This window comes from Anabas testudineus, chromosome 7, assembly GCF_900324465.2.
Source record: "Anabas testudineus chromosome 7, fAnaTes1.2, whole genome shotgun sequence".
Classification (NCBI taxonomy): Eukaryota; Metazoa; Chordata; class Actinopteri; order Anabantiformes; family Anabantidae; genus Anabas; species Anabas testudineus.
In genome coordinates, this window is record NC_046616.1 from 21,543,635 (window position 1) to 21,560,617 (window position 16,983).

Genomic DNA, 16,983 nt, shown 5'->3' on the forward strand with positions numbered 1-16,983 from the left:
CACACACTGAGCCCTGAAGGAAGGGTGCTGCACACTGAACACTGCTAATCTGCTTCTGTTGGACATCCTGAGAGGTGACCTGGACCTATCAGCGACCGGCAAGAGTGTGAACGGTTTATTAAGTGCAGTGAAATCTAATAGCCTGAGCTCAGTTCCCCTTGTCTCGCTTTCAAATCAGCCATCCGGTGTTGCCACAGGTTGCACAAGCTGTGCGACAGACTTTGAATCAGCGCTATGGCAACCTCCTGAGCCCTAGATGAAGGATGGGTTGTAGTAAATTGGCATTAGTATTCCTATCACAACCCACGGTGAATGGAATCGGTGACAACTAATGCGAGGTAGGGGGCTTAGAAAACAAGAGCTGGGCCAGTGAGTGCAGCAACACACACACCGATACACAGAGAGCGGATTTCCAACTCTGATTCTGTGAGGCTTTGGCCTTACTTCACAGTGTGGGTGAACAAAATTGCTCTCAACCTGGCTGTTTTTGCTAGCAGATTGGATTATGATAATGGAAACTGAACATCTGAGCTTAATTGTGCATGGCTGCACATATCAGATGTATCATACTGTTTGGAAAGCCACTCTCCCCTGGATATATTAGAGAGTGCCTCCAATTTGCCTAGAGAAAGGTCCAATCATGTATTCTGTCCCTTATATCAATGAAGGATGCATCTAGAAACATTAGAAAAACCTTGAAAAGTTGTATCAGAGTGGCGCCAACAACAGGTTGCTAAAATCTCTTATATTTGAATTATTATATTCTACGGATGTGGAAAAATTGTTGGTACTTCTCTGTTAATGAAAGAAAAACCCACAAAACGTTCACTGAAATAACTTAAAACTGACAAAAATAATAACAAATAGAAATGTACTGAAATTAACTTATTAAAATCAGGCGTTTCTTTTAATTTGTGGTTCAACAGAAGTTTAAAAATAAAATAAAATAATGAAACTGGCTGGACAAAAATGATGATACCCTTAATGTAATATTTTATTGTACAGCCTTTTAAGGCAATAACTGCAATCAAGTGATTTCTGACCCACTCCTCTGGGACTGTCTCAGGTTTGTAGGGTGCCTTCTCCAGACTGTATGTTTCAGCTCTTTCCACAGATGCTCCGTGTGATTTAGATCAGGACTCACTGAAGGCCAAACCAGTGATTTGTTCTTAGTCATTCTTGGGTGTTTCTAGCTGTGTTTTGGGTTATTATCCTGTTGAAAGACCCACAATCTGTGACTGAGACCAAGATTTCTGAGTTCCTTTTCAGTACATTTTTATTTATTATTACTTTTGTCAGTTTCAAGCTATATCAGTGACCTTTGTGGGTTTTTCTTTCTTTAACAATATGTTATCAACAATTTTTTCCACATCTCTATCTGTGTATCTTCAACCATTTCTGACCTTGGATGGAGTCTAGGAAAGACAGCTAAATTCTGCAGCACTGCAGTGCAGTTGTTATATTTCTCTTTACTCTGGACCATGCAGGTCCAGCAATGTCCTGGAGTTCAGCGGTGGCTCCAGAGGGCGTCCATAGGAGACCATAGCCAGTGCAGTTTTCCTACAAATAGACAATGGAAAGAGACAGCCATGTTTGAAACTGAGTGAAAGCTCTGTGCTTATTCTGGAGCTTTTTAATCTGCTTTAATAGACGGGAACTGGAGTTTTGAGTTTAGTCCGAAGTGGAATTTAAAACATATCAAATTCAGGACATTACAATACCACGCAAGGTGCTGGGCCAATTTGAGGTTCAGTGTTTTTTCTAAGTACAGATCAACGCGAACAGGATTAAACTGCATTGCATTCCATTCATATGGGAAAGTTATCACTCCATAGGTAATGTGCAAACACAAGTGATATGCATTTTCTCATTTCACTCTCCCCCAGTAAGCCAATAAGCATATTTCCTAAAATGCTGAACTACTGCTTTTAACTGTTTTGAGAGCCTGGATCATTAAAATGCTTCCTCTCATGAGTGCATGACCTAGAAACGCTGTAGAGAGGTTCAAGATTTAGGTCTTAAAAATCAGATTAATCAGAATCAGGTTTTCTCATTAGAGGTGCAATGTGTTTAGCCTGGACTGCAATTCACTGGCTGCGTTTTACATCAGAGATTGAACACTAACTGGAAAATATCCAATTTCCTCCGCACGTAACGACTGCATCCATTCAATCTCGTGGCCCATCTCTCAGCTGCGGTTTCAGACGGTGCTGGAGGAGATTTGCAGTTGCCCTCCGGTCAAAGGCAGCTTGTGATGAACTGTCCTGTCAGTGTGACCGTGGCTCTTTGGACGTGGCTGTGCATCATTCATCAGCTGACTCACAGGCATGATGATGTATTTGGCCTTATGGTACCACTTCACTGTTGATGAATAAAAGAAACTTTCATCTGTGTTGGATGAGAGAGGTAGAAAGCCTGAAATGAGATTCATGACTAACAGACAGTAATGTCATGTCTCTCCAACATTTTTCCCCACTGATGACCAGGCTGCGTAGAAATACACGGTGTATATGGCTAGTTTCCAGGTGTGTCAACATCAGCACATGCTGTATGTTTATCACCCCTTGGCTCTGGAAATGGGAGAAGGTTATGGCTAGAAGTGGGGATTTTCATCATACATATGTGGCTGTTTGTCGTCACCTGGGGAGTATGACGTGCCTGTTTCCAATATAAAGACAAAGGCATTATCCCTGAAAGTGTGATGAGGAGATAAAAGGAGAAATCGTTAGGCTCAGCGGGCACATAGCTTCGTTTTGAAATGCTGACTCACATGTACAAGCATCTGTTTTTGATTTGTTCCGTCCGTCTCGCTCCCTGCCTCACACTCTCCTCGTCTCTCTTCCCTTTTTTCCATCCTCCCTGCCTTCCTCCGTGTGCGGGGGCAGACTTTCGGTTGTGTCTGGGGATGGGTCAGGAAATGCGTCAGTCCGCCTCATATATTAGAAGCAGGTTGAGAGTAAAGGGCAAAACCCTGGAGAGACGGTGTGTGTGTGAAAAGGTTGCTGACTCCCTTGTTTTGACACCCCTGCCTTGAGTCACAGCATAAAACCCTTAAACGCCCTTAAACCGCCATAATTTATTTTTCATTCACATTGTTATTTTTTGTCGATTTTGTATTTTTTAGATGAATTGATAATGAAAAGGATGGTTAGCCCTAGTTTAGAACACGTTCGTTGGACCTTGTCTGCATTTACTAAACAGCAGCCTGGATTTTGCATTCCACTTAACTCGTTTCACATTATTTTCTCACTGTTGTTCATGCTTGTTGTGGTGCTCTCTGGAGAGTGTGGTTTGGTGAGGAGACCAATAAGCCGTGACTCCACTTCATTTTTTCTCACACAGCTTTAGAACTCTTTATTATAATTTTTTGAAATATATTTATTTTTTTGCACATGATGTGTCACTGTTGATTTCTCTGTCGGGTTTCTCCCACACAGTTTGTGGGTTCAGCAAGAAAAATTGGCAAAGGCTGGCTGATATTATGTTTTAAATTGTTTACATATAAAGATCCAATCTCAGGTTGAGCAACCAGAACTGCAGACTTTGGGACCCTTGTTCTCTCAGTATCCTTCCTCCTTTGTTTCTTCGATATGCTTCCTCGCTGTTAGTGCCAGGGTCCGGTCAGGTCTCTGCTGGTTCACACAGGACATCACATCAACATCCAGGTTCATGGGCAGATGGGAAGGCATTGGGGGGCCATGGAGGAGAGCCAGACTCTGACGTCAGGCACATGTTGCTGACTTCAGACTGGAGGAAACACCTGGGGGAAGTCCAGAAGGAAGTGACAGGGTCCAGTGCTGGTGTTGTCTTTGACTGTCTTTCAGTCAGCTGTACTGACACTGTGACATTCACATGATGGACAGGTGGTCACAACTTCACATGCTAGATGTTGAATTGTGCTTAATTTCCGAGTCAAATGTAAAACAGCAGACTTGCAGTTGAAGTTTTCATGTTTTAAGGCTGTTCACCATGAAAGGCATGTCAACATAATTCAAATGGAAACTGACTGTCGTTTAAACAGTTGTTTCTGTGAGCGCCATCTCTCAAGCTTCGAGACAGGAAAGAGCTGAATGCTTCACACGTCTGGTATGTCTTTCTAGTGCAAGCCAAGCTGCATGTTTAGCCCACAAAAATGCCGGGAAGACTCCCAGCTCAGCCTCACCACAGCCGGACACATCATGCCTCTGTAGGGATTTCACTGGGCTGTTTTAGCAAAATGTCAGCATGTTACACTGTAGGACTGGCTCTCTGTGAGCGCCGCTCTATTCTGCGCTGGTTTTTTACCCAGGCAGTCTGGTGTGTTGCCCAGAAAAAGACAGCGAGAAGCACCACGTCTGTAGGCTTTATTGTCTTCCTCCCTTCAATGGAACATTGTGCAGGCCGGTTCTCACAGACGAGGTCTCGTCTGGATCGTCTGGAGTGCGTGTTCTTCTTTCTTCTCCCTTGTTCCCAATATCTTCAGTGACATTTTTGTGCGTTGGAATCATCTTGGACCACCCTGAGTTAATATAAACCTGCTCCTCTAGCTGGGACCTCTCATATCCTGACCTTTCTTTGGCCTGTCAGCCTTTCTCCCATTTACCCCCTCCCTCCTGATCAACAGCTTCCTACTCCCTGCACTGTGACTGTTGTGAGGTGGTACATATCTCCGTCTATCCTATGTAATAACACACATACAAACTGAGACTGTTCATTCAAGTCTGTTTCCTTTAAGATGATACACAGGAAGCTCTCGCAGACCAAACACATTCAGTTGGGTAGTAATGCTGCACAGTATTGTTGTGCTGTGTCTTTGTTGGCCCCCATGTCTGAAGTGCCATTTCCCCATGGGCTGTGGTGGCCTAATTGTTCGAACCCCTCCCAACCGCCATAGCTGCTGGGGGTTGGATGGAGTTGGCACTGCATTATGCATGGCCACTACACCCAGCTGGTTTGTCAAAAGGCCTAATTGCAGCCAGTATTAAAGCCCTCCTCCCTGTTGTGTGCCAGATTTTAGAATCATTCAATGATTTTCAACATGAAGTCAGTCCTGACCCTCCGAAGTGAAAACAACATGTGAGCTGGTCTTCATCCCCAGAGGGATGTTCTTAGGTAGCTTAGGGAACACCAAAGATGGTGAACATACTTATCAGCACTACTATTGTTAAAATTCGGCATATGCGCTAAACATCAACATGTTCGTGTTATTATTGATTATTTTAGCAACTCTAGAGGTCATGACTAATTGAATAGTCAGTAGCTTTACTACTGTATGTTAAATCGGGAGCTGCTTCCATGTTTTAGGTCGTTCACACTTGTTGGTGTTCCTCTACCATTGCTGCAGAAAGCAGTAAATATACTGTGCTATGTTTAAATGTGATGTTTGGTCCACTTACACACTATTGCATCACCTCTGCTCTTGGTCCTTCCCTTTCACCTCAGTCAGTCTGCGACAGTGGTTTTCCTTCACACTGGTATATCCATTAAACAGGATAGTTTTCTTCTTGCTGTGTTGGTATTAAAGTGGGAGTTGTTGTTCATGGGATGTCTAGAATGACTTCACCAGTTGTCCAGGACACTCAAGGTTATGCATGACTTGCTGGCCACATTCCCATTCATTGTCTCTTTTTTTAGCTGCATTCCTCTTCAGCTTCCAAGAACAGGACAGTCAGCAGGAAGTTCAGGATGAGAGCAATTCATGACTGCTTCCATATTCACTGTAAATACTAGAAGCTGACATTGATGGTTGTATTTATGGAAACCTCTGTCTTCATACCTTTTCCTCACTTCCTCTCTGATTGTCTTATTGCATGCAGTACATGTACATCAGTGCATTCAGTGTCATCAGTTATTGCTAACTGATCCCTATAATCTCCTGCTCTGTGGTTGTAGTGTTCAGCACAGACTGGGGGATGTATTAGTAGCTAATGCAGCTCTAGCCGCAAAGCTCCAGAGGCTTTTAGGAACATGAATGGTGTGTGGAAAACTGGAGGAAGGAATAAACCACATTAAATCTAATCTTCAAGACTAAATTGAAATCACAGTATCCTTGTCTTTGCAATTTACTGACAGATGCTAACCTTCCTATAGCTCACACAGCGGGATGTCAGTTAACACACCATAGGGGTATGTGTATGTCCGTCAAAAGAGGTTTGAACTGACAACAATTTTCATGTTGTCAAAAATAAATTGATGGCTGGGTGATAAAGCCCTATTGATCAATATAGATGATAATCTATACAATCAGTCTTATAAACGAGGAAGGAAACCTCATTGTTAAACATCAAGGATAGATCCGGATCAGGCCTCAGTTTCAAACCGAGTCCTTTATTATTAATACATAACTCTCACTAAATGTCCCCATAAACCCCTAAGTGATATCTTGAAATTTCCTGTTTGTCTGACCAACCTATTCTATACATCATCTTCCCTCCTGCCCTCTTTAGTAGGAGCGAGTATGGCCAGCTGCCCGCACTCCAGCCACAAATAAAAATCTCCCACTGATTCCCAGATAAGCCTCAGTCTTGGTCCTGCTGCTTTCACTGTTCCACTACTCTAACATCAGCAACTCCCAGGGTATACAAATAATCAACCACCCTGTGAATGAAGAGAACGATGCTGCTGCTGTGGTTTATATTCAGATTCTCTGAGAAGATGCTTTTTAAAAGGGCAACAAGTGAAGATCAGCAGTCAGTAGTGTGGAGGACAGTTGATGGTTTATTAGAATGGAAAGGTTTTGCTTTAAGTACAGTAAGTTATGACTATGTTCAGTGTTGAAATCCCTCCAGCTGCCTGACTTCATAATGAAAGACGATATCCTGCAGAAGACATCTGTTCCAAAGCTGACCCATAGTTAAATCTTTGAAATATTAGTGGAAAGGCTGACACATGAAGAAAACCTTCACAGATCCAGCTCTGATCTAGCAGGACAGAAACCTTTATACCAAATTATGGCAACCAGAGGTCATAATTGTAGAGTTCAGGCGTGTGCCCACGTCTCCCCATCTTCTTAATGCAAGCTGAAGAATTCTGCTCTAATATTTACACAATAACTGGCTTTTCTTTGGTCACATAACCTTAAATAAATCTGTCTGAGTAAAGGCTAAAATTAGATAATCCAGATGTTTTGCCAATTGTCTGCTGCGCAAATCCCAAAGCCAGACAAGTTATAAATGGAGACCATGTTAAATTCATTATTTAAAATCTCGGAGGATGACTTCAGTGAGAAGAAAGCAGGAGCGTGTGTCACATTTACATATTTTATACTTGAAAGAGCCTTTTATCATCTGCTCATTCTTCTCTTCACTTTCTCCAACTCATGCGGAGATGTTTATTGGCTTGAGTCCAAATGATGTGGATATCTTTGTCATACAGTAAGTATCTCACTGCTGTTCTCATAGACTTTTCTGGGCCAACTGCTTTGAATTTGAATGCGCTGTATTTCAAAAAGAGCGGGAAAGGCCTCCTCAGCTGTCGTTGGATTTTTTTTATTTATTTTTTTTCTCTTGGCAGCCGAACTCACTTCTTTTCTGTGTGAATCTCTGTGCTTCCTGACTCTGGACTGTGATCAGACAGGGGCTGAGGCAGCTGCTTGCTCCCCAGGGGTCCCATCACTCTGCAGGGTCACTGCAGGGTCAGAAATCAGGGTTTCACCAACATTATCTACTGTATGTACTGTATGTGACTTGATGATCCTTTAACTTCTTCATCATCATCAGGTCAGATTTTACATCCAGTATGTAGATTTGCTTATTTAGCAAATGTTAGCAAGCTAATGGTGACTAGATTGTGAATGTGGGAAATATTAAGCCAGCTAACCAGCAGCATGTTGGCTTTGCTGTTATAAACCATTTAGCCACAGAGCTGCTAGTTTATAGCAAAATATGCTGTCTTGCCATAAATGAGATGAGGATGATGAGGAGGTTAATGCCACTCTTACGGCTAGCTGATCTTAATGCTAAGCTAACCAGCTGCTAGCAGTGGTCTTACAGTGAAACAACAGATATGAGAGTGTAAAACCTTTCTTTGTTGTGTAGTTCTCACTCTACATTTGAACTGTGAATTGTGTTGAGTCTGTGTATGGACTCATTCTTGGACTTCTTCCTTGGACATATTGTTGGAGGAATTAGCTTGGCTGCAGAAACTTTCTTCAATATGAATGTCTCTGCAGAACAATCGCGCTGTTCTCCTTCTCCTCGTGTGAAGACTGAGAAGATGGGATTCGTCTACTGGGATCAGGTGGGAATGGTATCCCTGTTGTGTGCTCAGCGACTGTAAACTGTTAGTTGTTGGACAGCGCCTGAACTAGTGTCTCTCACCAAGGGAGAGCCTGAAAATGTACACACACGGTTTTTGAGGTTGTACAACACACTAACAATCTGATGCAGGAAAATAGTAGATTGAATTGAATGGTTTTCCTTCTATGGTCAAGAACAATAGAAAATCAAATTTGACAGTTTGGAAATGCAACCAGTCTTTTCTTAATGGAGCATTCCACCAATTTTTCACATACAGATCAGTTTCCTCATCTTGAGTACTGTGCAGCTGGGAAACAGTTGAGAACTCATCAGGCTTTGCACTGAGCTTTTTGAAGTCTGGGAAAATAACCTTAGTTGACAAGGGTTATCTTGGTCTTAAATCAGTGATTTAGAAATTTGGGGAAAATGTATTATCACTGTCATTATCACACTTTTCCATTTCTTTGTATGTGAATGTGCAAATGAATGAACATAATGGTACAAAAGTACCATAACAATATTATGGAGCAATTTTAGTAAAAAAAAAAAAAGCCACAAAACACTAAAACTATTCACGATTTATGATGAATATGATCCAGCAAAATAATACCAGGACAAGAGCTGGCTCATGTAGACTAGATAAAATTATAAAAAATATATATATTTCAAATATTACAAAATCGCTATACATCCCACCAGTATTGGCCGATTATTAAATGGAGGATGTTGTTGGGCCTCCTCTTACATGATTGAGGATCGTCTCTTACCACAGCTAAGTCGTTGACACCACCAATCAAATTTATTTTCTCCTTTCCTTTGATTGTTTGTGGGCTCCAATTACTGTCCCTGGGCAGTTAAACTGTCAAGTGAAGATCTAAGTAGTTACCACTGGCATTAATCATTCACTCCTTTTCTGGTGTTTGTTTTTTATTTATATTCGTGACATACTGTAAGTGTTTCAAGTCTTGCCTCTGTTTATTGCTACATAGTTTTTTTTGACATCAAATGTGTTCTTATGTTGCTTTCTGATGGGACACATGAAGCTTTCTGGGTTGTCATTCCCTCAGGATTTATGCACTGTGGTCTGTGGTATACAGAGAAGCACCGCAGAGCTAACCCATGTAATGCAGAAGGGAGAGATGGCAGAGGGTTGGCAGGAAAGTTAGATGTGCAGGAGGCAAAGGTAACAGACAGGCAAAAGTTCACCTACAACAGACTGGTTATCTGAGGTGGAACCTGGTGCCAGACTAGATAAAAACAAACCAAAAAACCCCATCAGGAGTGTTGACTTTGGAAAGGTCGAATGCAGCGAGCAGAAGAATATGTCAGCCAGATTTTCTGCAGTCAGACTCCTTTACCCTTCCTGTCTTCTTTCACTCACTGTTCCCACTCTTTCCAGTCCAAACAGCTCACGACATCTCTCAGAGCTGAGGCCACGCAGATGGTCTATCTTTCTGACTTCCTATGCCAGGCCAGGGTTTGAAAAATTCCTTACAGTGAAGGTCCTGCTTTGTTTTCACAAATTCAGGTTTGGCTGACTGACATCATTGTGAGAAAATGTGGTCTGAATACTGCGGAAACAAGACGCCTGTAGGCACGATGGGGACATTTGTCCCACCTGGCATGGCAGCTGTGATTACTGGCCTGCCTTTTCCCTCTGGAATGACAAGAAAAGGATGATAAATTACTGTCCAGTGATGAATGTGACTGAAGGCTTGTATCAAGCATTAGCATATGTAACTTATTTCTTTGTTTTATTAGTGCTTAGTGCGTTTTAAAGTTTACCAGACAAATGAAATATTTCAGGATGATTGGGGAGAAAATATTTAAGATTACAAAACAAAAATAAACCAACTTTCACATTCCTATATGCCAGTCTATTATACAGAAACACCCTCTTAGAAGGTAGGCCAACATTAGTTTAAGACATGCAAATAACACTTCCCCCTCCTAAACAGCATGGCATTATGGAAAGCCAAAAAGGTCAAGATTTCTTTCCTGCTGGCAATTTAAAACTAGATTAAAATAGGTATGGTGGTGGATGAAAGGTGTAGTGATGATGGGTAATAATTGTGGCTTTCCATATAGCAAAGTCTGGGTTGTCTGGGTTCTACCAATCATAAGTCTCTAAGAATGCTTGGACTTCCTGTTTCACAGTTTGGTTGTCGTGGTTAGAACTACGACAACTACAGCTCAGGCTGGAGAAACTAAATTGTACAATTGCTGGTACTAGTAGAGAAGAAAAAGAAATCACATCGGCGTACAGAAGAACACTGTTGGTGTGTCTATTTTGAGACACTCTGTCTAATCTAATTTCCATTTCATATGCTTCTCATTGCTCTCAATAACAAAACTGCAGAATTAGCCCAACAGATAATTTTTCATGGACAGATTATTCTCTTTCTGTCTTTTTAGATAACAGCATAAGAAGCATATATTAAATGCTCTGTATTCCTGTACAGTATTTTTGTAACTTAGAGACATAAATGTTGTGCACTTGGCTTACAATAGCTTCTGTCCTTGGCAATATGAGGCCTTCATTGTTGTTACAGAGGTTACACGTATGCCCTTCTCCTAAAACAGACCCAGTTTTTTATGAGGGCTTTTCCACGACGACGAGCTTGGTCAGGTGGCAGTTATGGCAGTCAGTGTCGATTTTAGTTACTGCTTCACTGAGAGCCTGCAGGGCAGTGAGGGGTTTGGCTTTTATCCTGGTAGATCGCACACACACTATAGTATTCAGGAAAACAGTGAAGTAAAACAGATTTTAGTGTGTTTTATCTTACCCAACCAAATTCTATTTTTCATTTCTGCTTTTGTAGTTAGTCTTGCTTCATGCTATTGCTCATTATAAGATTAAAAGCTTTTGGGGTTTGGGCTGTTGGGTCAGACAAAAAAAGACATGGACCTGCTCCCAGGTTTATAGGTCCTGTCCTTTTATGATCTCTGCAGCTGACAGTATTTTAACACATGTGGGAGAGATATGAGACATGCTTCTTCAACTAGTTTGGCCAAAGTGGTGGTGTTATCTGCACTAGTCCACTAAATGAATGGGGGGGGTGGGAGTGTCTCCTCAGGCAAGTGAATGTTGTCGGAGAGACTGGGTTTGGTGAATGTTGGTGAATGGTTGCCACTCAGCTGTTTGGCTACATTCAAATATTTGGCACAGTAGACAATCAGGGTGGTGGTGGTGAGAAATATGCTTTACTTATAGAGGAGCCACCCAGCCCTTTATTTATACACTGGCATGGATTGAGTAAGCACCTGTCCTGAGACATGCATGTTAACCCTGGGATGGATAACACACATTTAGTACATGGAAGTAAAGCTATGCATTCACTGACAGATTAGTGCTCAGGCCGCCAGCGTGTTGTAATCGAAGCATGAACGAGTAATTATTGCTGCAGCAGACATGTCACTTTAGTGAGTCCATTAGTGCAGATGTGTGTTGTTGAGGAGGGTTTGAGCTTAATGCAACAATAATGGCACACCCGGTGAAGAAATGTGAGCAGTGTTTACAGGGCGGCTGAGCTCTCTCCTGAAACTGAAAGCAGGCCTGTTTAAGGATGACAAACACATATAAGCTTTCAAGTGGAAATAAAAGCCTGGGCTTATGAAACAACAGTCAGGGCTTTGAACACACATATGTGGAGGCTATTACTGAAGACATTTGAACTCATTCTGCACCTTAATTGCATTAGGATTGGTTTACTACATATTATGGGGCAACATAATTCTCAAATTATTAGGATAATGATGTCAAGGTGACACCAGCTGGGTGAGTGCAAAAGTCGGCTGGTCATAAGATCTGTGTTAGGTAATTCAACATTCTCTTTAACATCATGTCTACATCAAACATATCAGCCACTTTTTTGATCCATGCGTATCATAATACCAGTACGCTCCTATTTTAACCAATTCAGCTGTCTAATAGTAAGGCTTCTTCCTGATTGTTAAGGACAGGAGTTTATAGTGTTGTTGGTCAAATGTTGGAGGAGTTAAAATATTTTGGGGTGGTTAGCTAGTAAAGGCAATATATATGTGTGTATACTCTATTCAAGTGCTTGGCATTGCTAGGGGTGCCTCCTTTTACCCTGCAGTAGTTCATATAGTGGTCTGGAGGAGGAGGTGGAGGAGGGGGAGAACCAGGAAGGGCATTAGGAGCCATGTAGCTAAGAATAACCAGAGCTGCTGTCCGCTGTATTCCACCCCCCTTCAATCAACCATTCAACCCTGCAATCCAGCTTCAATTAGGACACTAAAGCAATCAATATTATGACAAAATGCTGCCTTTTCTTCAGACAGGAAGCTGCGTTGTCACAATGGGGTCCTCAGACAGACAGTGTCTTCAACACTTTGGTTGTCCTCCTCTACCCCACCTCCTGCCCCTCTATATGGCCTCTCACATTCTTCACGTTGGTGAAGCCTTTTGTGATAGGTTTTGAATGATGACAAGATACTGAAGAGAGCAAGAAAAAACAAACCAGCAGACTAATATCACACAGTCTGCTGATTGCTGAGGATCACTTGAAGTTAGCACTCAGTCTGCTCCACAGCTGTTCTCATTTGTATGCTGGCATGAAGACCAGAGCACTGACACTGCTGCATCACTCACTGGCTAATTTGCTCTCCCAAGCGGGCTGCTGTCTGTAGTTGTTGTCACACTCCCAGCTGGCGGATTGGATTTGTTTGAGGCACAGCTGAATTTGAGGGGTCACTACCTGTACCCAGTGTTGGCCCTCTCCTCAGCATCCCACCTGCTCATTCTCCAAAAACACTACCAGGCTGCCTTGATTCACCCTCCAAAACACAACCCTCTGGAGCATCTGAGCCCCACTACATCTCTCTCAGCCATCCGGTTCACTCAAAGCAGCCAAGACACACTACTGCCAGCAGTGGAAAGCAATTAAGTACATTTACACAAGTGTTGTACGGGGGTATAAATTTGGGTTACTTCACTGCAGTATTTCATATGACTTCAAACCCACTACTTAATGGTTAAACATGCTTCCTGTAGGAGAATTTGCACAAACCTCTCTGCAGATGAGCATGCAACAATTAGAATCAGTCTGACTGAGGACCAGTATATGGTTCACACAGGTTCTGCTACTGAACTCACCAGATCTATTTTCCAGATAGGTAACTGACCTGATGCTAAACTTGGATTAATTTATTTGAGCAGTGTACGTGCTAACCTTCACAAATTGTGATGCAATTACGACTTTAGTTTACTATCACTGCTAATTTACAAATATTTACAGTTGAAAAATACCATACACTTTCTCCAAGTGGACCAAAAAAGAAGTGGGTGTGTGTCTCCATTTGTAGGTATGCCTAACGGTAGACTGGTGAATTTCTTTAAAAGTCTTTGAAATCACTTTGTAACCCTTTCCAGCTTTAGTGTAATGCTCTAGTCCACATCTGACGAGGAAGATCAGAAAACATTGTATGACAAATAAATGCAGAAAACCATGAAATTCCATTAAATTTGCATACTTTTTCTTGCTACTGTAATTAAGATGTTTTGTGGCTCATGAATGAAAGAAATTATTATTATAATTATTCTGGGGCCAGTAAACAGCTCCTCCGTCTTTCCTCCCCTCCCAGACTAATCCTGCATACCAACAGGCAAATATAACCTCAGTCTGGCTAGATAAGTGATAAACTTGTGTTTTTGCTGTTCAGTCCTAATGAGACATTAAGAACAACCACAGATTGCGTGTTTATTTTTATTGGTCAGTGATGTTGGTGTACTCATTGACATGTGAACCAGAGGTAGATTTACTGCTGTTTAATAGGCTCCGTATGAGGTTTTAATGATGCAGCAGTGGTCGTCTCTTGTCACAGTAGTATTTAGCTTCTCTGTTTCCCATGGTGTGATTAAGGGTCAACTCACAAGCACATTAGGGACCTCTGTGGCCCACTTAGGAGGTGGTTGCTGTGGCTACGGGCCCGGGGCATTGTGTGCGTATGTGGGAGGCATGTGCAGTGAGACAGGGCAGTAGGGGTTATGCCCTGGGGATGTCTAATGGCAGCAGCTGTCCTGTGAGATGGTGTCCACATCTGGAAGAGCCAGCTGGGTTATTACCATGCAGAGGCACACTAAATATCTCAACTGTTTTGATATTTCTTATTTTTTTCTTTTTTTGCTCCAGTTTCTCTAATGTGAAGAATTTTTGCTTATTGTTTTATGTCATTTATAAACTAATTATCTTAAGGTTTTGGCCTATGGTTGGACAAAACAGGACATAATGTAGAAGTCACCTTGGACTTGGAGTTGCAATGAACATTTTTTGCCCATTTAATCATCTGAACGATTAATCTATCATTAAAATAATGCTTAGTAGCTAATTAGCTGTGAACCAAAGCAGTGGTCTGCGTCCGCTTTGGGTTGTGATCCTTTATAGCCAGAACCCTGTAGTAGTGCCATCATCTATGTGCAGCTGTCCAACAACAAATTCCCCATCAGGATATTTCTGAAAGCATTTGATTGATGCCGATTAAAATAGATGATTTATTAACTGTGTTTGGTATCTGTAGACATTTGAAAGTAATATTTCAACATAAGTCCGACTGTTGCTGCTCAAAGGCATGAGGGAAAAGAGGTTCAATAGCAAGAGCCTGCTAAGCGCTGCATTATCACATTAAAAGGGCTGTTTCAAAAATGACATCAGCAATGAAAACAGCTTTGCTCACTGCAAGATTATCCATGGGTGTGGTTAGCTTGGATGGTTTGTTCAGTAGGAGATCACTTGAGGTTACAATAACACAGATCCACATGTGGAAATATATGGTGTTGATTATTTAGGTAACATATGTTTCCATTTTACATGAATCTGAGCTTTTGACTGATATTTCCTCTCTGGAGTATTTCTCCCCTCCACACTCTATATAAAAGGAGAAGGTGAAATGTGTGGGGGTGGAGAGGAATATGAGCGCATGTGCCATCCTTCCTCCACTGAGCTCGTCGCAGCCGGCCAAGCAGGCTAATCCACTCAAGGCCAGAGAGAAAGAGATGAGACAGATACAAGTTTTGTATCATATCAGCGCTGACGATAAATGCCAAAGATACTCTCATCACAGAGCTGCTGTGTGTGTAGAGCCGTGATTTATAACCCCGTCTCTCTGATAACAAATGGAATACTAGCTTTAAGTGCATTTAAGGGAAAGCAGCCAGTGTGGTTCTTTACAAGTTCTCATAAGATAGTCAAACAGCAGTGGAACCCTGCTCCATCTACACCTTTCCAATGTCAGAAAGAATTTCTGTAACTTCTCCAAACAAACTGTCTGACATTCATATCAGCTTCACATAATGATTGACCAGCTGTGCAGAGGTGAGACTTGACTTCTAACATTTACCAAGTTTATTGTTATGTATTCCAATTTAATTGCCAGACATGGATCATCCTCAACTTACATTGGACGTGGTTTGGCTATAAAAACACACATGCTACTGTCAATGCTGCAGTAACCGTAGATTATCACAGTCAGTAGGATTGATCCTCGGGGGACAGTGAATGTCACTATTCAACATTTGATGGAAATTCATGCCGTGTTCTTTAGATATTTCAGTTTGTACGGAGGTAGCAGGCTCTCTGGCTGACTGATATTTCCGTCTTTGAGGCTGATGTTAAAGTAGTGTGATTAAAAATGGGGTGATATAGTAAGTTATGGGCTACAGAGCTAGAGTCTATAGATATAGAGGCTATAGATATTAACACATGAAGATGATGTTCATGATCCATATACTGCCTCAGTTGTAGATACATTTGGAAGTGTTGCTTTTAGGGACTGCATCATCTAAATGTAAGCCACTGGGTGTAAATCACACCTCTTTCAGTTATGTAGGCTCCAGACGCGGTTGTGGTGGTGTTGTTGACAGTGGGTAGGTGGATTGGAGGGTTGCGGGGATGAGCCAGACAGCCACGTTCGCCTCACTCAGTGGAGACCTTGTCTGTCACTTTGTTTTGACAGAGCTGAACTGCTCCCGAGACGGCGTCTCGCTCACTTAAAGCACACCCACACTTTCGCCTTTTGCTGTGCAATCATGTTGTGCTGTGGCTCCGCAAAAGTCCATCTGTCACTCACAGATTTATAGGGTGTCCTCATGCTTTCTGAGAATGTGGGAAATCACAACCAGATTGTAGAACGGCTGTTTTCCAACACGATAAATGATCTTAATGGAATTTCTTTCAGTCATATAGTAACACATTACCACTAATGCACTAACAGCTTGTTTCATTTTGTTTTTCAGGGCAAATATCGATGAGGTGGAGACAGAAGTTGTGGAGATTGAGGCAAAACTAGATAAGGTAAGTCATTTGATATTTTAGCATGTATTTTGGAGCAACTCAATACAAACTAACAACACAATAAACAAATTATGCATTGCTGTCTGTAAGTTGAAACTTTAAGGGACGTCCTGCTTGTGTGGGTCAGAAGTGGCGTGGCTGAAAATCCTGCATGTTGACCTGTAGATATTGTTGATAAAGTCAATAAAAAATAACTTACAGCATAATAATTTCTACCTAACTGGTCTAGATATATACATTCTCCTGCTCTTTCAGGGCCACCTGCAGTGTAGGGCATGCTTTCAACTTTCCCATTATACAGTGGGATTAATCGTGGTAAAGACAAAGGTGCGAACAAATCAGCAGTTTAAGAACATTTCATATGTACAGAGGCTTTTCTTAAGACATCTCTCAAAACCAGACATATATATATATATATATAAAATAAATAAAGATGATGAAAATATCAATTTCAC

The 16,983-nt window shown here is 41.8% G+C and overlaps 1 protein-coding gene across 3 annotated transcripts in view; it reads left to right on the forward strand.

Moving 5' to 3' along the window:
- The window catches only part of LOC113167820 (arf-GAP with coiled-coil, ANK repeat and PH domain-containing protein 3-like), a 49,590-nt gene that overhangs the window by 4,965 nt on the left and 27,642 nt on the right, over nucleotides 1–16,983 (forward strand). For all 3 annotated transcript variants that reach the window (XM_026368692.1, XM_026368693.1, XM_026368694.1), the window contains exon 2: nucleotides 16,471–16,528. In XM_026368692.1, coding sequence (XP_026224477.1) covers nucleotides 16,471–16,528 — 58 coding nt within the window. The remainder of the gene's footprint in view (nucleotides 1–16,470; nucleotides 16,529–16,983) is intronic.